The sequence below is a fragment of the Apteryx rowi genome, unplaced genomic scaffold (assembly GCF_003343035.1).
Source record: "Apteryx rowi isolate R43461 unplaced genomic scaffold, aptRow1 scaffold_4, whole genome shotgun sequence".
Taxonomy (NCBI): Eukaryota; Metazoa; Chordata; class Aves; order Apterygiformes; family Apterygidae; genus Apteryx; species Apteryx rowi.
This window is the reverse complement of record NW_020450529.1, coordinates 3,000,331-3,026,521: the sequence shown is the minus strand read 5'-3', so window position 1 is coordinate 3,026,521 and position 26,191 is coordinate 3,000,331. Positions and strand designations below refer to the sequence as shown.

At 41.1% G+C, this 26,191-nt stretch overlaps 1 protein-coding gene and 1 long non-coding RNA gene across 9 annotated transcripts in view; both read right to left on the bottom strand.

Moving 5' to 3' along the window:
• CRBN (cereblon) overlaps positions 1-20,624 on the bottom strand; it is a 28,093-nt gene extending 7,469 nt beyond the window's left edge. For 6 of the 8 annotated variants that reach the window (XR_003254987.1, XR_003254990.1, XR_003254989.1 and 3 more), the window contains exons 1-8: positions 20,484-20,623; positions 18,079-18,191; positions 17,096-17,298; positions 16,081-16,230; positions 8,533-8,695; positions 4,440-4,502; positions 3,647-3,731; positions 1,911-2,026 (exon numbers count right to left, since the gene is read on the bottom strand). Coding sequence is in view for 3 of the 8 variants with exons in the window: in XM_026074763.1 (XP_025930548.1) it covers positions 1,911-2,026; positions 3,647-3,731; positions 4,440-4,502; positions 8,533-8,695; positions 16,081-16,230; positions 17,096-17,298; positions 18,079-18,191; positions 20,484-20,550 (960 nt within the window). In the remaining 5 variants the exon portion in view is untranslated. Of the gene's footprint in view, positions 1-1,910; positions 2,027-3,646; positions 3,732-4,439; positions 4,503-8,532; positions 8,696-16,080; positions 16,231-17,095; positions 17,299-18,078; positions 18,192-20,483 lie in introns of all 8 variants that reach the window. The other 2 variants (XM_026074764.1, XM_026074765.1) reach the window with 2 other exon arrangements.
• LOC112970416 lies at positions 10,589-13,525 on the bottom strand. The gene is made up of 3 exons (XR_003254994.1): positions 13,279-13,525; positions 12,212-12,440; positions 10,589-11,764 (listed from the first exon to the last, which is right to left on the bottom strand). It is a non-coding gene; the product is annotated as an uncharacterized LOC112970416 (long non-coding RNA).
• Positions 20,625-26,191: the final 5,567 nt, after the last annotated feature.

Here is a 26,191-nt window from a genome sequence, read left to right as displayed (position 1 = left end):
TATCCCTCTCAGAATCCAATTTAGGCAGCTACTTAATTCTACCCCTCCGTTTCCAAATCTGGCTACTACAATTAGCACTTGCAAGCAGAATTCACAGAAGTGTTATAGCTGTGAATGATGTGCATTCCTTTAAAGATAAGCATAGAAACAGTTAACTGTTTTTAATGAAGAGAAGCACCTTTAAAAATACAGTGCAATTCATTGATATCAAAGACAAAAAAAAAAAAGGAACAGATCTTACTGTAAATTACACTCTGGAACAATGAAATATATTAAGTCCATCTTTGTCAAGTAAACCAAAATATATGTTGTATTGCCAGAGCATCCCTTTTCGATAAAGAACCTTGGTTTAAAAAGAGTGGATTTGCCAAATTAAATGTTGATTAAAAAAACCCTCTGAAACATAATGCACTTACCATTCTTACATTAAACATTTCCCTAAATATTACAACAGTTAAAAACATTTACAGAATATTACATGTTGATGCAGAAAGCACCTTTTTAATACTTTTTGTCCCCTACATATCCAGAGAAAGAAAAGCTATAGACTAAAATCAACTTTATCTTAAATTTTATAAGAGTAATTTAAGCATTCTGGTCTCTTTTTATGAAATATGTATAATGCATTGAACATGAACAGTTCTTGGAAGTACCTGAATATTAGAATATTTTCACAGCTCTTGAATCAGTGAAATGACAATGAAATTTAACATGGTTACAGACCCTTATGTGAAAACACATCCAATTTTATCTCAGAATTTGGAAGAGAAGGTTTTCTCTTTCTCCTTTTCTCTGTACATTCCCTTTCAGATTTTTTGTGCATGAGCTTTGGGAAGAGGAAAAAGCACCAAACTGATAACCCTAGTTCTCTTTTCCCCAGACACGGGCAGTGGCTTGGAGGCAAAGAGGCCAGACTTCCACTGCTCCACCCCAACACACACACACAACGCTGATTAGGGCTACGCTATCCCATTTGAGGCATCGCTTCAGTATCCCCAGCACACTGACAACCAGCAAGGTGAGAGCCGGTTAGGGCTGTACGTGGTGATTCTTTGCAATGTAAACACATTACTCTCTAGGACTGAGGTGAGACAACATTCGTCTCTCCATTCAAAAATTACATAGTGAATATTTGAATAGGGAATAGCAATCTGAACCGCCAGTGGAAACGCTGCAAGATGTTATTGCAAATGCTGCTCCTAGAACAGGTGCATTCAACATGAGGTTGACTGACGCTTAGTTGCATTGTACTTAGTTATATTATAATATGTAATGCTGTATTATTTTAGAGAAACGTACTACGTGAAAATAAAACTTTAACGTTCTACATGTAGAGCATTACATAGTCTTGGGAAGAAGAACATTCAGGGAAGATAAGACAAGTTTTAAATCACCTTAAAACAGCTTAACAAGGCAATACATGCCTTAACGTAAAAATCATTTTGCCCGATATTTATTTAGATGTATACTCAATAGCTCATTGCTACAAAGATTTATCTTTTGTTACAAAATCCACAATTTTTCGTGGCACAATGCTACTTGATTGCTGTGTATTATACTGACAATGTGGCGTGCTGATTTTTATAGGATTGGTACCAGGTACATAAGACTTCTAGCACCATCTCTYGGCTAAAACAGTGCAGTGAGGCATTGAAACATAATTTCTAACAAGAGCAAATATAATAAAATGTTTCTTGCTTGCTGTTAAACACGAAATCTAGCACTATCAGAGAGCATTTTCTTTCTTGAGAAAATTTTTAAACRGGAAGGAAAAATAAAACAATTCCCCAATTCACTCTCTAAAAGTATTATAGGGAAATTTCAAACGTTTTTGTTACAGATTGTTGCAGTCACTCATATTTTTTGGTAAGARCCATTCAAAGTAAATAGCAGGTAAAGAAAATACTCACTTTGTTCATAATATCTAATTCACATCGGAGCCTCTGAACAGCACTACCTATTTTAAGCAATTGTATACGTAATGCATCATCAATTGGCAGGCAGGCAGCAACTCTGTAAGAAAAATCTAGAAATGAAGAAATACCAAGCCTGTTAGAATGTAAGAGAGAAACAAAAACTACTATTTATACTCAGTTATAGATTGAAACTTAAACCTTTGGGTTATAATAGAGAGGTCATCTCAGTCCATCCTTCTGCCCTAGGGCAGGATCACCTATATCTAAAACCCATTTCTAACATACTTGTCTAATTCATGCTTAAAGATCATCAGTGACAGATACTGAACAATGTTGGTAGGCAATTTATTCTAAACCCAGAACAGACCCCTGCAGAATATCACTTGATACAGACTTCCACTCTGACAGTACGTTATTGARTTTTCCAGCCATTGGTGGTTTTCCTTATGCTTACACTGCTTTTTCCAAAAAGAAAGATGTGCTTTTATAAGAGAAGGAAAAATTAATAGAAAACATACATATACACCTCCCTCATACATTATACTCAAAATGCATTATTTGCTTTAGTATCAAAGTATTCTCACTGTTATGTGGGAAGGGAAAAGACATACTCTTTATACATTCCCCTCTGGGGTTTTTGTTTCTTTTTTCCATATTTGAATGCAGACCAAAATTAGATCTGAAAATATTTGGTCAAGAAGAAAGATTTATTTTTAAAGTTTTAAAATGATACTAAAATCTCATTCAGCAGCTTCAATCAGGCATAAACACAGAAGGTAATGAACTTTACTACAGTCATTCTTCAATTTATCTAACAAAACCCTTCCTAATGGAGATCATCCCATCCCTCACAGCCTGTAACAGAATTGAAAAGCTGAACATTTAAGCCAGCAGTGTGCAGTGAATCATGAGAAAAGAAATACCAAAAGCATGTTGCATTTTGTTGTATGTTTTAAGATTAGATTATTTCATACGCTTTCCACATACGTAACGTCCTCCGAGGAGCACTCGGGGCAAAGCAGGCAGGAAGCGCTCTCAACCACTACTTTAAGCAAAGCAGAAACAAGAGCTCCACGGACATCACGAGGCCTAGACCTGCACTTTGTGGTTAACTGACTTTTTTTTTGAAGGCCACAGTCTGCCTTTCCCCCTTAGCAGGCATTTGAGAGTCTACACAGGGCAGAACGTTTCTCTCTGGAGAACAACTTCAACTGGAATTTACAGCTTATTAGGTACTAGAGACCAGTAGAGAGACGGGACTACTTCTTTGGGGTGCAACCCCAATGCCTACTGCGGCACGAAATCCGATTTCAACTTTTTTGTGGTCAGGTTACTGATGCTCTCATGTCTTATAAGCGGTAATAAGAAGTAAGCACCAAGAGATTATATAAACAAAACCACTTGGACTCATTTAATAATAATAAAAATCCAGTTTGCTTTTGGCTCATTTTCTTATGAAGCATTTCTATTGCATTCCTCCCTACAGAAAGCACAATAGACTTCTGTTTCTCTTAYTGAACATGTTTCATAAAATTCAGATGAACTGCATGACTAAGAGCTGTATTTTCCTTTGGTCAAATCTGGCTGAAACCAGCCATCAAAATTTATTGGAAACTGGGAGCGAGGGATGAATTACCAAGAAAACGTAAGCCTTGTTTTCTTAGGAAACCTCTTCTTTTTCCTTCTTTTTTTAAATCAAATTTGAGTTCACAAGCTAAACAACATCATACCTATTGGGTTTGTTGGCAGAGATTCATCTTTAAGATTTTCATCCCATTCATGTAGCTGCCTCTTGACTCTTTCCATCAAGGTTTCCTTTTGTTAGAAGAAAAGCCTAATTTAAATACATAGGTATTTCTGTTTTCTTAAAAACAAAAAAGGAAGCAAAACGTAGAGTAAGCTATTTGCCCTAAGTGCTTTTAAAACTTACAGTACAGATTCACTTCATATACACATATTTTAAACTAAGAGTGAAACAGGGTGGGAAACAGGCCAAATTCAACCAATGGCTAGGTAGGTATAATTCTCATTTGAGACAACTGTTCAAATGCCAGAACAGTGCAAACCAGACCAGGGCCAGCCTTCTCTGGATTTCTCCCTCTCTTACACCAATTACTTTCTTTTACATACATACATATATATGTATATAAATACATACACTTTTTTTTTTTTTTTTTAAATAAAACAACTCCAAAAGGAAAGACCCGCCTGAGACTATCCAGCAGCTTGGTGGTTAGGACGCTCACCTGGAGCACATGGGACAGAGGAGCAAGTTTTTGCTCTGAGACAACCCAGTAGGGGCCTGAACCTCTGTTATCCATCCCGGATGCATGCTCTAGCACCAGGGAACACCTACACAGAGGGGAACCTCTCCTGCTCTTTACAGTAAACTAAAAACTACACTCTCTTTAAAATAGAACTTGCAATCCCATAAAATTAAAGGTTTCTCGTTACCCGATAATTAGACATTAAAATGTACAAAATTAATTGTAGATTACTTGGTAATGTTTAGTATGAACTTACAGCGTCATATAAAGAGTAGAGCCAGGGAGGCCAAGATGTCAAACTTGCACAGTGAAACTTCCTCTAAAACCAAAACCACAAAATTCATTCTTAAACATAGCAGATTTTACACATAGATCTTGTTCAAACAAATAAAACAGAGAGAGACCGAAGATATCCGATTATTTAAAGGTACAGCAAATTATCACCATGAGAACTGGTACTTCCACAGGAGGCTTCCAAAGCACTTTGCAAATGCATCGAGTGCTAAGTCTTCTGCACAAGATGGACAACATACAGATTTTCTCACAAAAACTGTCTCAGCGGTRAAAGGATTTTTGATGTTTAGTAACAAGATATTATGCCTTTCAAAAGAGCATCTATCTGAAATCTAGACAGTTCAAATATTCAAGTAGTACTAGATAGTGCACCTATTCCTTAGTCTCCATCAATTGTTGCTACTTTAGCAACCACAGAAAATCATCCATTATGTAAGGTGATTACGTTATTTCACATCAATTTGGTCAAATGCATGAATAAGTAAAATAAGGAGATTAATGGGCCAGATCAGGCATTTTAAGCTGACATATACGAATTCAAAAGATATATGATGACATTTTTTAAATGGAGAACTGACCTGTTAAAAACTTAACTACAAATCTCAGCAATATCACACAAGTTAGGAGTTCCAGAGGATACTTTCTCAGAGCTGACCGATTAGGTTGGGTAACCTTCATGTTTAATCACACATTGCTATCTGCTGTCGTTCTTGTATCAAGTTGTAATGGAAATTGCATTTTCAGAAATGCTTGCTGAACATCAGTGCTTATGCCAGCCTACTGAAAACCTGTTAGACAGCTGTATTATTATTAGCCACAGACAGTGAACACAATATCATACAATATCCATTTAACCGCACTCTGTGAGGAAAAATTCAGACCCAAATGGACTGTGGAGTAAGAAACAAAAGTGGAGGAGAAGAACAGAAGCAATTTAAAAAAAAAAAAAAAAAAATCATCTGACGCTCTCACGACTATCTTTTATTGAGGGGTTTTCGATCAAATTTTAGTCACACGATAAATGGCACGAGCGTAACAGAAGAGTCTCTAAACAACAGAAATGGAACAAAATTTACTCTAATATTCTTAGCATTTCAAACAGATTTCTAGAAGTGCAACAATAAAGAGTAACCTAGAGTGACTCTACTGAGAAGTATCTCAACTACATAGAATTTTACCAGCAGGAGTGACCATACTTCCCTGTGAACATGACTAACATGTTCATTTGATTTGTGCACTAAAGTATCTGTATAACAATATACAGCAGATTTAGAGGAACAAAATAAAAAGGATAACCACTAGCACCTCTTAAAAAAAAAAAAAAAAAAAAAGTCTTCTGCCTCTGTAGCCTGTGCGTTTCCAGCAGACAGGCAGCCCTAGGTAAAAACTGCATTGATTTGACAAAACTGAATTCCTAAAGCAAATTTCCAGCACTGTAAGGTTATTTGCTTAGTTAACCAATTTTCTACAGTGACTTCAGAGCACTTAAATTTATAGATTTGGGTTAATAAAATCAGAAAAATACACCGCACATCCACATTGTTTTCCAACAAAGGATCTCAAACTGTTCCATGAACACTTGCAAATTAAATCTTATGTTTCCCTTTGAGGGTAACTATCCTTATCTCACAAAGGGGGAAAAAAATCAGGCAAAGAGAGACTAAAATCCACAGTGAATCAATAGCACTTTGGAGAAAGAATTCAGCAACACCAGAAGTCAAGATATTGTTTTAATTAGCAAGCGTATTTTCCATAAGAGCTGACATGGGGTCAGCTCTTCCATGCAGCAGAAACTGTTCTTAAAATGCAACTTTCATTTTCTGGTATTTCTCATTATATTAGACAGTAAACATAGGGAGGTAGAGCCTCTCATATCAGAAATAATTATAGTTCTACAGACAGCAAAAGAGCAACTGAGGTCAACAGGACACTGCCCTTGCTCTGGATCTGCAAAATGCCTTCTTTTTCTTTAGGGCAGGTGCATTGCATTTCCGCCATGATTAGATAGCATTGGTCTTGCAAAGGGATTTTTTTCTCCTTGAAGTGTAATGTTTCTGGGCTTGTTAACTCATAGATGAACTGGTTCAAGATCTTTGAGATCAATAACCCTGTTGTTATTAATGATTTACTCTATGGTTCATTTTTGTTTGCCTGAGAATTCAATGCCATTAAAGGAAAAAAATAATAATAATACAACTTTCAAATCGAAAGGAATCCTTAACCACATCTGGCAAGGGGGAGAGTTGCAAGGATTTGACAGGAGGCAGTTCCGAAGATCACTACAGACACAGAGGACTCCACGGAGTCTTTCCTCTTCTCTGTGTGAGCCATCTCTGGAGCACACAGGCTCGTAGGTCCCCAGGCCAGGCCAGCCCCTTCTAACAGATTAAAAAAGTACCTGTGGGACTGGGAAAGAACAACCTGTTCAGCAAGAACAGCAGCTTTGGTAAAGGTGATACGCTAGCAGGGGGCTTAGCACCTGGACATGATTTATTCCAGCAAAATTATCCTTTTGACAGTATGTTTTATTCCAGAGTCCTCAAGGACTATGTATTCCAGGGTGTTCTGGCAAAAACGCTCTCTCATTTGTATAAATGCATCTTCTGGCACCTTTTAAACAGCACAGCTGCCGCCAGCACAAATCACACCACCGCCCTGAGCGATATGCAGCTTTGTAGCTTAGGCCTGGCAGCAGCCTCTTAAGACTCTTCAGAAAATTTTGGCCTGTGGTTTTAGTGTGAATTCCCTCCTGACTCCAAACGCTGTCATAGCTGCAGTGATGCCAAAAATGGCACAAACAAGCAAAGGTGGAATTTGTATCAGTGAACCAAAACTAGAATTTAATTCCCTAATGGCAATACCAACATCTGGATAATGATAATTTTTCCTCTTCTGTTCTTTTTTTTAAAATGAGAGAGTCAAGTAAATAAAGTTCTAAAACTGTAAATAAGTGTAAAGTCTGCATATTAAAAAAAGAAAGCTCTGGGGAAAAAAATAGATAAGATTACAGTGTCAATTCACCCACTTCATCTGTGTATAAAGCACTATCTTCTATTAATAACCATGTAAATGTATGTAAAGTGTATAAAAAAAAACACAAAGATTTCTGTGATCCCTTCCTATCTTGTCACTTTTAGTACTGTAAAAAAATTAAGGCAAGCTTCTAAATTCAATTTTTAAAATAAGTATTACACATTAACTATCCCAGAAATCAAATCTGTTGAACATATATTATGAGATCAAAAACCAGATTTAGAAATATACGTGCAGTTTGTCCTAAATAAATGGATTATATAGGAACATTGTTGTGATCTAACAAAGCAAATTATTAAGTTACCAAAAAACTACATATAACATATAAACAGGAGATTAAAGTACAATATAAAGCATGCTCAAACTGTAAAGATCAGCCTAGTTGTTGACCAACAACCTTCTGGATGGGAATATTTGACTGATTTAAATACAGAACTTAGAAAGGGAGCTAAAAAAAAATCAAGGACTTACTTTAAACACAGACATTATATATCAGAGAATCTCCTCTGCCTTCAGCTACCTTGACAGACAGAATAATTTCTAATCACAAATTTATTTCTTTCCTAAAAAACAGATTTTTAGCCTTCCTAGTCTGTTTGTGTAACTGCCAACAAAAATATCTGCAGACTTTGTGACCTCACTGATCTTCAAAACACCACTGATATTCCCAAATAAGCATATCCAGAAAGGAAATGGACATGCAGTTACAGTAATACGGCTGTAATTTTCCTGTTTAAACAGGTTGTTACACCTTATAACCAATTTAGTAAGATACACACATAAAATTTGATTCGCCAAAAAGTAAAAATACTGTAATTAAAATCTAGTAGAACTCATAAAACAAAATGTTTATTTGCCCATTGCTGTTAGCTGATAAACAATCACACAATCTGCAGGAAAAGCAGAAAACTGGCATCTAGCAAGCCAGTTTGCTCATCCTCCTCTAAAGACACACAGATGGAATTTTATATCGATTTTCGAAATACCATCAAAAATAAAAAAAAACACAATTAGCTTCTGACCTTTTGATATTTCTGCCACCACTGATGTATAGTTCGGTCCTGCCATGCTGTAGGTTTCGAAGAGGGAAATATGTGGCATCGGTTGAGAGACTGCAGCTGTACTGCTGACATTGTTGAAGGCAGCACCCGTTCAGGAAGGATTTGTACTTTAGCCTGCTGGATTCTGATAAAGGGAAAAAAAAAAGATTGAGATATATGCACACACATACAGGAGTTTCAAAAATGGATTTTACTGCTTACAAAAACATGGGCATATGTAATAGATCAAGTCACTACACAGTGTTATGGAAGTCAAACAGGAGCCCATTTCACCAGATTTTTAAGTTGTACTAACATAAATCAAATTACCTTAGGGAACATACAGTATATTTGTAGTAAAACAAACACGTACTATTGTAATATACAGAATATCTCATGCCACTGGCTAAATTCTGAAAGCCACTGTGCTGACCAGACTTTGCTCTACCTGAGATGAAGATACAAGCATTAAAGATTCTTCAACCTTACTTTCCATTTTCCTTTAAAAACCAGAATGATCTGTTTACCAAGTATTTTTGCACTGGCGTACAGAACTCTAAAGGAATCACTGGTTTAACTTTTTCAGCAAAAGTATTTTGCTGTTTTTTCCCCCTCTCACAGTTAACTTCCTTTTCCACGGGACACAATGTGCTGTCTATATACTTTAGGAGATAGGGTATCTGTTGGGACTGTGGTGGACAGAATTAAAAACAGATTGGCAGTGGCGACACAGCAGAATATTCTGCCATCTCAGYGCTGTATTTTTAGATTTTTGTCTCCTCAAGTTACTTTTGGTATTAAGCTAATAGCCAGTTAATACATATCAAACCCTCAGAAAGGACATTTGGCTGAAATGCAGTTTGCTATCTTCAAACCACAAAAGCTTATGTGCCTAGCTGGAGTTCAAAATCAGCAGAAATAGGATATTAGGATATTAAAAAATGATCAGAGTCTATATCAACCAAGTCACCTATTCCACATAGTCAAGTAGCTGCTAAGAATACTCTCTACTAGTAGGAAAGAGTTTACATTTTTAACAGTGTCATGCATCAAAAACCCTGAAATATTAAGACATGTCATTATGAATTTGCAATTGCACTTACAAGCAGAATTAACACTGTAAAAGCAAACCTACTTATTTTTGCAATAGCCAGAGATCTCTGAAGTGTGCTCTCTTCACATTCACTACAGATGAATGTGATGCCCATGTGCCAAGACAATAAAATTCTTGCCAGCAACAGATATGAAGCTAGTACATACCAGCCTAGCTGTCCTTGCCCCTCCGCGAACGCCCTGCCTGCAACCCCACGCTAACAGCCCTCGCTGCYGCTTCCTGGGGGTTCTGACCACCAAACCCACATTCCCTAATAGCACCAGTTTCAGGTCAGAAAGCCTCAGAAGCTTCACCAAACAAGGCTGCAGTTATGCAAATGCTTTTACGGTGTAAGAGACTTAATAGATGACTCTTGCAAATAACAGAATTAATGAGAATTAATTAGCYCAACCACTGAATCAAAAAGGCCTGGTTTTGGTTTCCCCTGGAGGAAAATTTCAAGCGTTTCTTACTTCTGCTGGATGAGAACAGGTTCACAAATGGGTAAGTCCACTCAAACATTGACTTTATCACCGAGACTTGGAGCACTCATCCATAAGCCCTGGAAAAACTGACATATTCAGGTAAACGATCAGCCATTTTGACGATCTCAATTCCAGTCGTCTTGTTTCCATGCATAATACACACATCTCTGTTAATTTATGCAGTGCTCTAGTCATTTTGCCTAACGTTACTTGCATAAGCTTGCTCTCAAGAAATGCTGGGAAGTGTTTCTATGTTCTGAACACTACCAGAATGCTCATACTGAGCAAAAATTCTAGCTGAATTTGAGTACTTTGAATCCCACATCCACCCCTACAGAATTCTCAAGTATGTGACTATGCTTCCGGGACTACCAACACCAGAAGCGGAAAGGAAATTCGTACTTACACCACCTCTGTATTTTTCTATTAGTGAAGAGGCATAAATACATTTTAAGGGATACCTCTAGACTGTGTTTGATTACAGATTAGCTGTTCTCAGTCACACCTGCAGACTGTGAACCTGGAGCCTGGCTGACCGTGTCACAAAAATACACAATCTCATGTTCAACGTCTTGGCTATCGCTGGTTGATACGACCGGTCCTTATTTTAGGTCTTTCAAGAGACAGGTATACTTTTGCTGCTACGGATTCCAATTTTGCTCTAAAAAGTCTAGTTAGATGCTAATCCCTTTCCTAATTTATTTTGTAACCAAAGTGTAATTTCAAGACTTCTCTTTCATTTAACAATCTCCTAGTTACAAAAATATTTGCAAATCTTGATGACAGATGGGTTACAACACTGGTAAGACAGCTCTAAAATATTCTCAGCATCACTGGGAAGCCAAATGGCAACATTGTGACAACTTTTCTACACCAGACGTTAAAAAAAAGTGTGCATATATATATATAAAAAATTTTTTTTTTGGATAAAGATGTAAGTAGAAAGGGGCAAATAAGTCTCCCCTACTGAAGGTGAGAAAAGGAAAAAGGAGGGAGACAGTGCAGAGGACAGACTACCCATTTTGCATCTCAAATAGCACACCGAAAGCATTTAAACATCTAAAATCCAAGATAGGCATTTATACAGCTTTCTTTTTTAGGAAAAAGGAGGTTTCCAGTACCTATTCATAAAACATTGCATAATAACATACTGGTAAGAAGGTTATCTCCACCAGCTCTTAAGAAACTGAAAAATGGGAAATGAAGATGGGGTAGGGAAGGAAAGTGGGAGAAGTCACTGTCCATCACAGGTCTGTGAAGAGAGGGAGATCTGTTCTCTCCATTCGCCCATGTTCTCTGATGTCTTCCAAGAACACTGCTGATAAAAACGTCAGGGGAGATGCCATATCTTTGGCAAGCTTACTGTATTATTTTCTTAGTTACAAGACTATAGATACCCAAAGAAGAAAAAGTTGCCTAGGAGACCTAGGAGGGAGTAATTTGTCTTTTGATAAAAAGCCACTGCGCTCAGAAAGCGAATCCTCCTGTGCCACTTGCCTTGACTGCCAGAGTAGGATGATCTTCTTGGTTGCTACTATGATGACTACCAGGGCCTATGTCTTTCAGTATGTGCTCTCTGTACTTCTGAGTGTCTGTGGACTACTTGTAAGGCAGCCAAGAAAGATAAACCTATTATCTGTTGGATTTAAAAACATTACAAAAGAATCTGCATCTCCACTAGAAAGTTAAAATAAACAATCAAAAACCTAGAGTCAGACCACGAAATACTATCAGTTAACACGGCCCTGAGAACAGGGCTTCAGAACAGCTGCCCTCATTGACGGGAACCATAAATTGCCTCAAGAGAGCAGAAAGCAATTTTATCAGTGAACTATGTTAACTTACTATAAATAATAAATTTGCATTTTGCCATAAGCACATGGTAATTAGAAACACCAAGAATAACGACAAACTTTTTCTCGCTGAGAAGCTTGATAGCTTTCCTTCTTTATCGAAACGTCTTTTAGACTGGCGATGCCTGTATTCAAAGCAACTAGCAAAAAAMCCAAGAAAATTAGAATCAGGATCTTAATAGTAATGTTTTCTTTCTACAGAGAGAACATAAACTTATTTTTAATGTCACCTGCGATGTAGGGACAAAAGTGGAAGCAAACTGCCACACTACCAGGCTCCTAAAACACGTCACTCATAGAAAGTCAGTTCGTTAGCACAGGAGTCTGGAGAATGTCTAATAACCTGCAGAGAGGATCATTTCCTCAGGACAAACTGAAGAACATCTGCTCACGTCTCCAAAGCATATTGACAGTACTGAAGAGATTCAAGTTGACTAATCACTACTAGGACAGTCGGTTCTGTAAAACAAGTGGGTACAAAAGCACAGAGCATCCATGTGGATTTGAAGGTGCTGCTGACAGGAGCTTCCCAATCCCAGGCATACACATACAGATACTGAAACCAGTTTCCACACAACCACACAAGATCACTCACACGAGAAGCAATCTTTTCAGATTTACTGAAAAGTACATGTTTGGCAGAATAACTATGTCATAAAGAAAATGAAAATAAAATATTTTGGTCTGTGATTATTACTTCATGTGACTTAAATGCTTTTTTTGTTGTTGTTTTATAGCTAATTATGGCTTGAAAGTCGAACTGGCAAAGTTTCATCCAGCACTACTACTGGAATAGACCGCAAATGGCTGTTTATTTTCCAAATGTAGAAAATACATTTCTAGAAGGAACATTTCCCCAAACACACAGTCACATTAAACCTATTGGAAACTACACTATCATAAGACCTTAAGGCCCACAATAGGTCTAATATTTGAAAGCTGAAGATACTGTTTAACTCATTCCAAAAAATTTAGAGTTTGCCTTGATTAGAAACTTAATCCCACCTCCCTTATTTCATACATTTAAAAATCCATACTTGTGAATGAAACTTGTAAACATGCTGTATAAGTGACCTCTCCTGGTCAGTAGATGCAAAACCATCATCATAAAATGCTTTAACAGCACAATGAATCACTGTACATCTCAACTGTTTCTAAATATTGAATTCTCAAAAACAACGCCATTGCTACTGTAGTTGTCCAAGCACTGCCATCTTGTGTTCAAACAACAGTTTTTCTAAACCGTAAAATTCAGAATGTTACATGTAACCACAAGGTTAGAAGAAATGAAGAGTACCTGCATTTCTTTAGCTGCATGTTGTAAAAACATGAGAAAACGCTGAGCTCAGACTGTTCCCAGGCCTCTTTCTACAGCAAAGTCACTATACTGAATGATAGCAGGATAAAGATGATGATTAATCTTTAGACTCACAGATTTGGAGTAAGATGCTACGTGCCTTGCAGAACAGATTACAAAAGCCTCTGCCAGTTGTGCTAAGAACTGCACACGTGTGCACAAAAGGCATGTGCAGAGCCGGCATCTCTGATCGACAGAGGGTCACGATGCAGCGTGTGGTGTGGAACAGGGTGTCAAGAACACAACAGTGACAGAAGATAATATGTATTCTTAACTGTTAAAGGTCTCATTCACTTAAAAAGCACATGAAAAGAAATGCCAGCCAGTAACAGGAGAAGTCGCAGCTGTCTATCAGCAAAGTATCAGTGAACAGTAAGAGCTGGGTCAGAACGGAAGAGGTAAGACTTGCTGAAGGTAAGCATGTGTTAAACTGTGACAATGGTTAAAAAAACCCAGAATTTATTATTTGTGGTAAAAGATCTCAGGAACTAACACGAAAAGGAAGCCAACTGAGCCAGCCAATAGAAAACCCTGTCTTTAACAATGGAGTTTTAACTGATTTGCAGTCTAGACCACAGGGGGGTAATTAGAGGAGTTCAAGTAGCAAAATCCTAAAAAACATGCAAACAAAAATGATGATGGCTTTAGGAAATACCACCAACTTAAAAATCTGTAAAACGTGGAAATGACAACGATGCAGGAGACCACAGAAAGAGCCAAATAAAACATGCAACGGAACTAGTGAAGATTAGCTTCTTTCAGCTAATCTTCCATCTTTTGACTCTTCCTACCCTCTCTGCCCTTGCCTTCCACCCCTTATAATCTCTCCTCTTCCCCTAAGCATTCCTGCAGTAGCATCATCCCCTTCTGTGTCTCCTCGCTACTGGCTGGCGATAGCAGAACATGCTGTGTCTGACTCGGAGCTACAAGCTCGTGCTGGCCAGTCAACCCACGCATATCCTGACCAGCTAGCGGCACACCAGAGTACTAGCCAAGTCCAGAGCAGGTCTTTCCAACAGCAGCAAGACTAATTTAATCTCCTTCATGGACCCAGTCGTCAGCTTTCATGAGTCCTGTAGAAGCTTAATCATCTTTGAGATCTTTCTTGTTTTGTCAAACGTGGCTGGTTCAAAGGTTATTGGGGGAAGTCTATTAGCTGGAGAGACAAACGCAAATTTATGTATATGAAGCTGTCTGCTTCATAGACAAAAATCCTTGCCACATAATATTAAAGATTTAAACCCTTAAAAGGGCAAATATTGACACAATTTGTCCTCCTAGTCTGTTCACATTCAACATGAACACCATGCTCATCTTACACTTATCCGTCTATGGAGGTCTTGATTTATTTCAAGTTGTTTGCTCCTTGCAAAACAAAGTCCACCTAGATACCAATGCACAGTCTGTTTTTCCTCCCTTCCAGATTTTTTCCTGCCTGGCACTAGAGAACGGAGAGGCAACACAGCACAGAACAGCTGGAAGAACGGAACCATGAATTATGCAGTTGCTGCTGTGCTCCTCACCAGTATGCAGACGGATTAGAAGTGCAGGGCAGGAAAAGGAAGACTAAACAGCAGGTGAGCTCTGGATGCCTCACATTCAGCAGAGCTACCACACTGAAGCCGGCCTGCTCTTGTTGTCTGTGGATGTTAGTGCAGCCACCAGTCAGGGAGCATCCGACTGAAAAGGATCTTGGAGTTAACCCTCTTTATCACTGCAGGCATAGCTGCCTTTAATAGCCTGAACAACATTTAGTATGTGCTGCTTTCAATTTCTGTTCCAGTTCAGGTTCTTTCTTTTTCTTTCTCTCTTTCTCTCTCTCAAAAAAACCCAAACATTTCAAGAAGAAAAAAAATGAGGAAGAGAAGCAACTTGTTTCTCTGCCAAGGTTACCAGTCTCCAGTTCTCCACTTTCCCAGTGCTTCCCATGAAAAACACCACCCCTCCGGGCCCTGTTACTGTCCTCTCTGTACTTGAATCATGCAGCCGAGTCCTTCTGCATGCTGCTGAGGCTCAGGAGATAAAGATCACTCGAAGTACAAAAAAGGACAAGCTTATCGCTCACAGTTCCAGCGTCTGCCCCTTGCCTGCAGCAGTGCAGAGCTGCAGTTGCACATCAAGCCACGCTCAGCTGAAGCGGTGCATGCCCAGGGCAGACATCTCTAGAGAGAAATGCAGGCTGCAGGTTTTCAGAGGCCCAGAATCTGGTCAGCACCAGGGAGGCTTCTCACAAAGACAGCTGAAGGCACACACTTCATAAAGGAGCATCCTCCCATTTCACATCCCGGTTGAAAGCGGGATGCGAGAGATTCTGAACAAAAACTTCGGAATTTTTAACGCAGGCAAATCAACATCTTTCTCCTGCCTTAATTTTCAGAAACAAATTCATTCTGACAAATGTTTTCTCACACACATCAAATCAAAGTGTTCGAAGACATTCTTTAGAATATTTTAGAGAAGAGTTATTAACAACTAAAACATGAGTCTTACAAAAGGAAATGTCAGAAATCCTAATAACCAGAGGAGCTGCGGGTCGACTGTATAATTAGTATCTACGCTAATCAACCATTTGTGCAACTGAAGGGGTAGATTCACTAGGAGTAAAATGTAAATGTTTCGGTGAAAAAAAAAAAGCAGTTTTCAGAAGGAAACTAAGCATTATGCATTTTACCAGTCTATGATACAAAATGCTGATAGGAACAAGATTTGCAACATGCAAAATTAAATTCATTATTTTCTTACCCATCTGACTGGGTTCTTATTTCAAGCACCTTGAACCTCTGTCTTCCTATTGCTTTCACTTTGACAGTTTCAATTCCAAATTCCTGCTCTTCTCGGTACGCATATATTTCTGCTGTTGTTCCAAAATGTGCTTCCCTTTCACGTGCATTACTAAAAGCAATAGAATAAAAAAGGTTACCTATCCTCCAAATAACACTGTTCATTCAGATTTCACTAGTTCTTCTACCTACACTGACTGTCCACGTTTAGTCCGTTTGAACAGGTAAATTTGGTAAAATACCTTCAAACTGACTGCAACCATTAATTTTTCATTTTACAAGTAAGTTTTTTTTTTTTTCTGATGATTTGGTTTTATTTTAGTTTGTAGAGGTGAGATTCTGGGAACACAGGGATCACCAGTGTGTCTGCATTTGAAATGCAGACACTGAAAGTACTAGAATTCTTTAGACTGACTTTCTAAAACCAGCTGCTCCCATCTCCCACATAACTGTGGTAAATTGGGGTAGGAGGGAGGAACATTCCCAGCCTCTTTTGGCACAGATTACCCTTTATCTTTTCTGCAGTTCTGTCAGCTCATTTCTCTCAACCCTACTGTTAAACATTTATCTATGCTTGTTAATTTATACACAAAACAAGCAACGTACACCTTTAAGACAATAAAGTTCTCAGAGCAAGAATCTCATTTTTTACATTTCAAGTCAAGGCTTTTTCTTTTAACAAAACAGAGCAGTGCATTCAGTTACTGAAATCAAGAGAATGCTCAAACAAGGAAAGCAAATCAACACTTACTGTTTCTCTACACAAAAGCAATGGCTTTTGTGATGCTGTCATGCAGCTACCCACCATCCTTTTCCCTGTGCGTTGGAAGACAAAGTTTGTCTAACAGTTTCAAACCGCAACTTTTGTTATATACCACAAAACCAATGCAATTAACTGCTTTTGATTTAGTGTCCAAAGAAATCAGCACTAAAAATACATGCTCCATACCATCAGTAAATCCACTCGTGTATTTTACCTGTATGCAAGAACAGCAAATGTTCTGTCTTTCTGAATTAAATTCCGCACCATGCTAACCTCTTGAGGGCGAAAAAGCTGAAGAGGCAACGTCTGTCCAGGAATCAACATCACCATCACGTGAGGCAACACTGGAATCACCTGACAGCTGTCGTCATCRTGCACTGTTCTCCCATGAAATTCTTCCATATCGGAACCTAAATACTGAAAACGAAAATTAAAGAAATAACACCCGTATGGGAGGTTTTTGTTTTATAAAGATAAAATAAAACTAAGTCATTGCTTTAAGGATTTTACAATAGAATCGTACAAAAACAATCATAAGAGGACAACGATTCTAAAAAGTGAATCTGGTACACTGAATATTCTTTATGGAGTGTATATCTTCAAAAGATAACACGTTCACAGTCATGTGTTATCTGCTTATTCCAGACCACAGGACGCGCTCCGTGGAAGACTCTGTTTGGACTCCAGTTGAATTAGCAAAGATAACCCCGAACACTGCTTATTTCTACCCAAAGGTCTGTGTGACACGTTACAGCAGTAAAGCCCTTAGCTCTGCTCCCCTCTTATTGTACCTGAAACRTTCTGGAGGGATCATGTGCAACAGTACAGAAGTGGGCAGACACTTATGGTCCTTGAACCATCCAAGGATACCCCTGCGAACGGTTCTCAGCAAAAATACCTCGTTCAGTATAAATGAGCAATGGAGTTCAACAATCAGAATACTTGCAGATTAAGAAATACCCATTTTTTAACACCAGTTTAGTACATACAGGTATGATTTGCTCCTATTCCATTACTACTACAGAGGAATAACTCCTACTACRTTTCCAGCAAGATCTACTTATCTTAGAAACAGCAGGCATATCACTGCATTTATTCAGCAGCTTTATTAAAACCAAGTGGTGTATGTTTATATACAGCTCAATCAAAACCTCTTCAAAACATATTTAGCGGAATATAYATAGAAAAAGAACATACCACATGTGATGTTGGCAAGCTGGTGTCAAAATTAATGACGTTTGGCTTTTCCGCTTCTTTACTATCTTGATCTTCAACTTCCATTTCATTGTCATCCTCTTCCTCGCTCTCTGCTAATAAACACATAGCAAATATTGTGTAGAAATCAACGAGCAAAGATCAAGACATCGAGAAAAGCYCTGTGTTCACACATAGCCTCTTGCTGGTATTTCTAGACAATTTTGTTGTTGCTAACCTCTCCTGTGTGTATAGGAAACACTCAAAACCCCAAACCCAACAAAGGCAACCTCCACGAAAGGAAGCAACACGACTCTGCAAAGGACTCCAGATACGAAATAATACTTAAAAATTACAGCTGTCTTCTCATTGCTCAATCCTAGGTGCTATTCCTAAAAAAATACTTTCAGACAAGAGGATAGTTAGATTATCAGTATCTTTTATTTTGGAAACACATAAGCAGTGCATTTACCTGTATAAAATGTATTTCAATAATTTATACAGAGCACTGAACAGCTACTCTATTTAAAAAATTATCAAATTTCATATGGTGGTATTTATTTAAAACCCCCCAAAAAAGTCAAGAAAAAAATCAAAAGAATGYATCTTTCTAAAATGTTGGCTTCACTGACCGTTCTATGCATTACTTTATAAAGTAAATACATACTCAAAACAATGTGATTATCACACATCTTTAATTGCATTACCTGATCCTATTTCTTTACACCAGAACCATAACCATAACCAGCATTTACCCACCATGCCCACGTCCAGAATAGACGTTACTATAAACTTTGCAAATCAAGTCTGGGGTTTTCTTACACCAACAACTGCTGAGTAATGGGCAATTGCGATGGTGCTGAAAACCATCATTTAGAACTTGAAAATGAGTACAATACAACACGGGCAGAAAACCGTCTTCGCAACAGTCTATCTAGCTGCCTGCCTTTACGATTAACATTTTCTTAATGCGCARCCCAGCTTTGAAAATTACAGGGTAGAGTCACTGTATTGTGCGAGACGCACTGYGAGCAAGGCGCACAAGAGAAAGACGCTTGAAAAGGAGTCCTGCCTCAGGAACGGGAGGACCTCCGCCCTCTCCTGCCGAGATATCGCTTTTGCGAGTGGGGGGATAGGAGAACAACGGAGGCGACATCGCGCRCCGTTTCTGGAAAACCTCGTATGCCCCTCCGCACTCAGACACAGCTGTCGAAGGCATTCTTCACAAAGTGCTTAGCTGATGTATTTCTTTGACCTCGCTTTTTTTTTTTTTTTTAAATATTGCCTAGTTTACAGAACCTTCTCTGCAGGAGGAACGGCATGACCTGCTGATGTTATGGATCCATCCCAAACCGCGGTTTTCTCAACACGAAATGATTCAGCATAACAGAGAAAAAGTTTGGGGACTCTCTTTGGTGTTCTGCCTAATTACATAACTCAAAGCACCGTGGCGTCGTCTTCCTAGTTATCGTAAAAAATACTCCATTTATGTATGAAGCTTTTCTTCCATTATATTGAGGTAGGAATCTTAAGTATAAATGACCACAAAACGTTTAAAAGGTAAAAAAAAATAGCCAGCATTTTGCTTAGCTTGGTGGGGGGGAAGAACAGGAACTTTTGGCGTGGTTCCTGGGCAGCAGAGAAGGAAGAAAGCTCCCTGCCAACAGAAATAGCACCGCGCTGTACGCGCGCCCTCATTAAGTTTTAATCACTAGCGCGTTCAACCGCCGGCGTCTCTAACAGCCCCGCAGAGCGCGGTACCGGCTGCTGCGCGGCGCCGGGGCCGAGCCGGGAGCCCGACGGCAGCGATGACTCATTTCACTGCAGCGGCGCCGCGCGAGCGTGGAGGAAGCGCCGCCGCCGCCGCCGCCTTCCCTCCGCTGCACAGCCGCGCTACGGGAACACGGCAGGGAAGGCAAAAAAAAAACAACCCCCCCCCAACCCGCATCTTTTCCACTCTCAACCGTAGATATTTTTAGTTTTGGGGTTTTTTTAGGCCTGGAGACCAGCGTGACCGCGGGTGCCCGGAGCGGGGTGCCTTGGCGGGACGCCCGCGCCGCTCTCCGGGGCGCCGCGATCCCGCCGGCAGCCGCAGCGCGGCCCGGCCGTGGGGCCCCAAGCGGGACCCGCCGCCGCGTTTCGCTCCGTATCGTCCCGTCCCGTTCCCCCCACACCACCACCCCACCGCGCCTCCCTCGCTCGGAAATGCCGCTTCCTCCGGCTCAGCGCAAGCCGCTCCGCACCCGCGGGCCGTTCTGGCACCGGCCCGGCCCAGCCCGCGGCTCCGGCCTGCCGCCGCCGCCGCCGCCTTGCCCTGCCCTGCCCGCCCCGGCGCCGCTGCCCGCCCCGGCGGCGCCTCCACCGCCCCGTCACGGCCCGGGCGCAGGCGGGCGGGCGGCCGCCATTACCGGGCACCAGCTGCAGGTGGTTCCCCATGTCGTTGCGGGGCTCGCCGCCTCCCTCCTCGGCGGCCATCGCTGTTTACCCGCGGAGCAGCCTGGGAAGCGCCGCCGCCGCGGGAAGGAGGGAGCGAGGGAAGGACGGACGGACGCGGGGAGGAGGAGGAGGAGCCCGAGACGCCGCCGCCGCCGCCGCAGCACCAGCGGCCTCTAGCGGCGCCGATCGGGGAGACCCGGGTTCGAGTCCCGCCGCCGGCTCCCTTCCCGGGTTCGAGCCCCGCCTTAGGTTCCCGTCTCGCCCCGGGTTCGAGCCCCGCCGGGGCACCTTCCCCCTCGCTGCGGCTCCAGCGCGTTTTATCATATTTATTACCTATGCGGTGCGAAGGCGGCGGCCGGTGTCATTTTTTAGAGCATGACTCTCTCTCCCTCTCTTTTTTTTTTTTTAAAGAAACTTATTTTACAAAGAAATAGCACAGGTGTATCAAATTAAGAGTTAGCTGCTCGTTTCGATTTACCGACTGGCGCAGTTTGGGGCTCCTCCGTGCAAGGGTCTCTCTTCACGTCTGGGCCGTCGTGCTGGATCGCAGTCCAGACTGAAGTACCAAAAAATTATGAGCCGTTTCTTCTCCAGATCCTGGGGTTTGATTAAAAAAAAAATCATTACGCTAAATATTTTTGGCCTCTTTTGATTTATGCTAGTATATTTTCATTTGTTGTTTTTTTCCTTATTTGCCCAAACCCCAGGTCGGACATAAGCTCCAGTTCAGCCTCTGACCACGAAACACAGATATTTCTGCCCACCAGCCCTTCCCACAGGGCTCAGTGAAGGTTTTCCCTAAGATCAGGGACTTCTGGTACGCGACACCTCACCGTCCGGACGCTCGTTCTGTTAGGTTTGCTAAGGCGTGATTAATTTTTTGGTTTTCAACCTAAGCCTGCTAGAAATCCCATTTAACATATCGACATTTACTAGCACAAAAGGCAGTCTCCAGTTTTAGGAGTGAGATTCAGCCTTTAATCCGCCCCAGGCCCCCCCTGGGATCACTACAAGCCGTTTTGCACTCCTGCCGCAGTATCAACCCCGGCTCCCATTAACCGCAACAAGCAGCAGCCGGCTGCAGACTGAAAAGCAACTGTTTAAATCCCAAATTATTTTACTAAATCTGGTCAGGGCCAGTAAGTGTATATGTACATCCCAAATGATGTTAGTTAATGTGGTCAATGCCAACCTGCGTGTGAACAGTCCAAATTACACTAATTTAAATGAAGTCAGAGCGCTGTGATACAATGTAGGGCTTTTTTTTTTTTCTTCTGTTTAGCAGCTGTTTACCATAAAGATACACATAGGCGGCTGCGATGAATTTTGCATTTCGTTTTAGGAGCGCTGTTTGCAAGGACGTCGACATAACAACAAATTTCAGGTGTGTTCCCAGCCCTCGTGGGGTTCGACGATGCCCAGATGTGCATTGTCCGGTGGCATCTTCCGGCTGGTGGCTGGGATTGACGGCTCACCGCAGAACTGCGAGCGGTTCGTCTCCTAGCAGGCTGGAGTCAGAGGACGCTGGTCAGCTTTCTAGAAGAAAAACACAGAAAAGGGACAGTAACCAAAACGGACAGTGTCCCAGGCAGTCACTTTACCATTTAATCACAGTGCTTTCCACCCCGTTTTCGCAGGATATGGACTCCGGCGCCCGCTCGCCAGCTACCCTCAGGAGGAAGAACTACGGGACCGGCCGGTAAGAGGACGAAAGCAGAGGCGCTAAGAGCAGCTCTGCCGGCGTGCGGGGCGCCCGAGCCAGCGGCCGTGCTTCCTCCCGGCGATCCCTGCACTGAAAGAGAGGAAAAACCCTTGTCGGAAGGCAGCAGCAGCCAACGCACTCCCCCCCCCCTTCGCCACCTACTCGCTTGAATTAAGAGGAAAATGGAGTTAATTTTAAAAATGGAGTGAATAAACGCCGGGCTCGGCRGCGCTAGGTGGTGCTCCAGCATGCACTTCTGCACGCTCCCCTTCCTCGCCAGGAGTCAGCTGTGCCGCGCCGCTCGCTCGGCGAGGTCCGTTTTTAGGGGATTCAGAGCAAACAAGGGAAAAGTTTGATCTCTGACCTATTCCCTTTAACTTGGATCTTTTTGTGTGTTCCTACAACACGCTGTTTGTGACTACTTCTGTTTAAAAACTAGTCTGTACAGTCTAATTCTAACAGGAAAATCCCCACGTAGGTGTGCCGCTGATTTCTACCCTGCCAATAAATTGGCTCGTTATACACCCGAATCTGCTAGTTCCAGGCAGAATAAAATAGCAGGTCTCAATATTTCAAAATAAAAAGTGACTCTTGACCTTTAGATGATTTATTAAATGCTGCAAATAAAAAAAAAAGCTGTTCACCTCACAGACACCGAGCTACYGGCCTGGCAGCCACCAACCTGGCCATGATTAAAATCCACCCAGCCGCCGGCTTCCTCCTGTTGGAAGGGGAAAAAAGTCTTGCTGGCATCCGCATGGATAAGGAAACCCCTGCCAGATAACCCCTCTCCCGTCTGAAACCGCTTAGGGAGCAGTATTCCTGCTTCACGAGCGCGTCCGCCACGTCGAGAGGACTCCACCACCCGCGGGACTCGCCGAGGCAATGCCGCACTGGCGGCACAAAGTAGTCACGAAAAGGATTTCTCCACCGAAGGATTTCACAGTCAAAACAATAAAACAATTCTTCTAAAAACATTACACGCATCAACCCTATGATTTGCTCAATGCTTAAAATATCAGATAAAGCACMGAGGTTAAGGAAAGAGACATTCTAATAATGTGCACAGTGATACACAGAGACGCAGTAATCCTGTTTTAAATATTATCTAATTGCAGGGAATACAGCRTTGCTACTTTAGAGCTTTATATAAACTGCAGGGAAAAAAAGCAGTTCAGTCCTCAGAGTCATCACACCAAATTGTCACCTTGGTTAAGGACAGATGTACACTGATTCCAGAAGGAAACAGATGTTTTCAAACTATCGCAGGTCCTTTACAGGGATAATTACCTGTAAATAGCAAGGTTATTAACATTATTAGTTTAATATCACTATCCATCAAGCATGAAAAATTCATCGCAGTAGAAGTTCTAATACTGAAGTCCCACTTAGCGCTAATTTCCTCCCACGGCTGAGCACTTACGCAGATTCCCACCAAGGTATTACACCGCGTTGGCCATTCATACAACAACAGTTGATGGTCTCCCATGTTGTAGATTTTCACAGTGTTTATATGTGCATCATCCRAATATGTATCATACAGCTAGGCACGGATTTTTAAGCTATTTAACCAAGATTTTTCTAAAATAATGTATTTTGTACGTGTCACTTTCATGGACACAAAATTAAATAAGCTCAAATGAAGGCCRATTCATTTTGTCTGCCTGAATTTCTGAAAGTTTGGCGATCCAATTAATCTTGTATTACAAACGCAGACACATAAACAGTTTACTGATGGCTCTGGAAAATTACAGTAGGATAGAAAATCATAGTTATTCTCTAAAAAATATTGAAGTATCCTTACCCACTCCATATTACGGAAAGCAAATCTAAAGCACAAAAGGTGTGTTAGACTCCACAGGTGCCCGTGCAGGTGAAATGCCRTTCCACCGAAAATCCCCCCGGAGCACCTGCAATAGGAAGGGACAAGAAGCAGAACAGGGCGTTGAGCCCAAAGGCTGTTTGGAAAGACGGAGAGAAAGCTGTACTGATGAAGCGCTGTGGAAAGCCAGCTAAATGCAGCATTTGCCGTATTTTCTTTGCGGTATTTTGTTTTTCCCCCACATAAGCAGCAATTAAAATAAAAAGAGGCCTGACTATACATGTTTTCACTGACTTAATTATTAGGGTCTGATAATCAAATGGAAAAAAGACTAGCCGGTTTATAAAGTGCAAAATGGAATAATTCTCTTTTAATGTCCTATTTCCCAGGAGCTGAGGAAGGCTTAGTTACGAACACCGAAACYGCGTTTCCCCCGAGCGCGTGGATCGCATCCGACTGTGTCCAGCTCAGCCCAGCCCTGGCAGCCGCACGGGAACGGGGGTTACCTGCTGCACGGCGGCTTCCCGAGGGAGGAAAGYGCCTGCCGGTTTGTACAGCTGTTTGCCGCCGAGCCTCTGAAATAACCGGTTTAAGCATAAATGGCTCAGTGCATCTTAGTTTTGAGGGTAGTTTTGCAACAGTTCTCAATATAGCCTCTAAGAGCAGCGGATTGAGGGGTATTTTTAAGGAATTTTTTTAATTTTTCCATGTTCAAACCTGGCCATGGTTACGCAGGGACCTCACTCCAGCTGCCTAGGACCCACCAAAATGGGCAACCCCCGTATGAAACGTCTTTGCTGATCTTAAGGCATCCGGGAGCTTGGCAGCTGCTGCAGGATTCTGGGTCCCAAAGCCCATCAGAACAAACACACGGGCTGGAAACAAGGCTAAAAGCCCTAAAAGCCTAGCCCAACATTATTTAAATCTAGACAAAATAGTGCATTTCTGCATTCCATAATCAGCTAAATACATACATTCTTCCTTGCAAGGCACTCACAGAGAAGTTAAGCAATCACTGCATGCAAATAAACCCTGCATTTAACTAGAAACAATAGTTTGAAAAGTCATGTTCAAACAAGAAGAGAAAAAACCGCTACATTAAACGGACCCGATGGTAGTTCTCCCTGATGCGTATTGTCTGCAACGTATTTATAGCAAGGACTCTGGGTTTCACAGCCATTAGATGGATTAGATGGCAACGTTTATGCTTTTGTTAATTACAAAGGAACTAAAGGATGCCATTCAACGGAGGCATTAATTTAAATTATTATAGTGCTTTGACACAGCCACGTTCCGCTGCGAACAGATGAAGCTGCTAGGCAAATCCTCCTTTGCAACAGCAACGTTGTCCTGTTTAACATCTTTACCAACAACCTGGAGGAGCCCGTTCTCGCCAAGGCTGCAGACGGCATCGGACCCTCACGGTTACGCAGCATGCTCAAACTCTTGCATAAAGGCGAGAAAAGAAGGAGAGAAAGTGTTATTTTCCATGAATGCATTAGGGCATCATTTACTGGCGAGAGGACCAGCAGGTACAGTCTGACRTACCTGTGCTACAGGATTTCTTTTCTTTATGGGGAAGAGCCAAGGCGATCACAGCTTAAGAGATATATCTATATCCGTAATACTTTTGTTGTGGTGGTTGGACTTACTGAAACTCTGAGCTGCAATCAATCAAATAAGCGGCCCGGGGACTGCAAAAGCAGGGAAATGAGAAGCTCGCCTTGTTCACAGATAAGGCGCTAGATGTGCGGACACGAACACTTTATAGCCACAGAATTTTTAAACACGTTCCTGCTTGAGAAACACAGATGAAAACCGGCAGATGATTAGCGGAAACAGATGAAAGTAGGTTCAAAAACRCTGCCCTACTGTTGCAAAGGATCTGAAATTTTGTAGTTTGGCCATATTCCTGAGTTGCTTGAATAAAAAGGATTGACCCTAAAGTCCATGCATAAGAAGACTGCAGTTTTTTAAAAGACTCAAAGGCAAATAATGTATTCCATCAACAAAATTAAATTATTAATATAGGTTCAGGACTGAATGATGTCAGCTAAGTTTCATTAATGTCTATGCAATGCTTTGAGGGTATAAAATACCATGTAATTGTAAATAATTCTTAGAATTAATCCCATTTAATGTTTTCTTAAAACAGT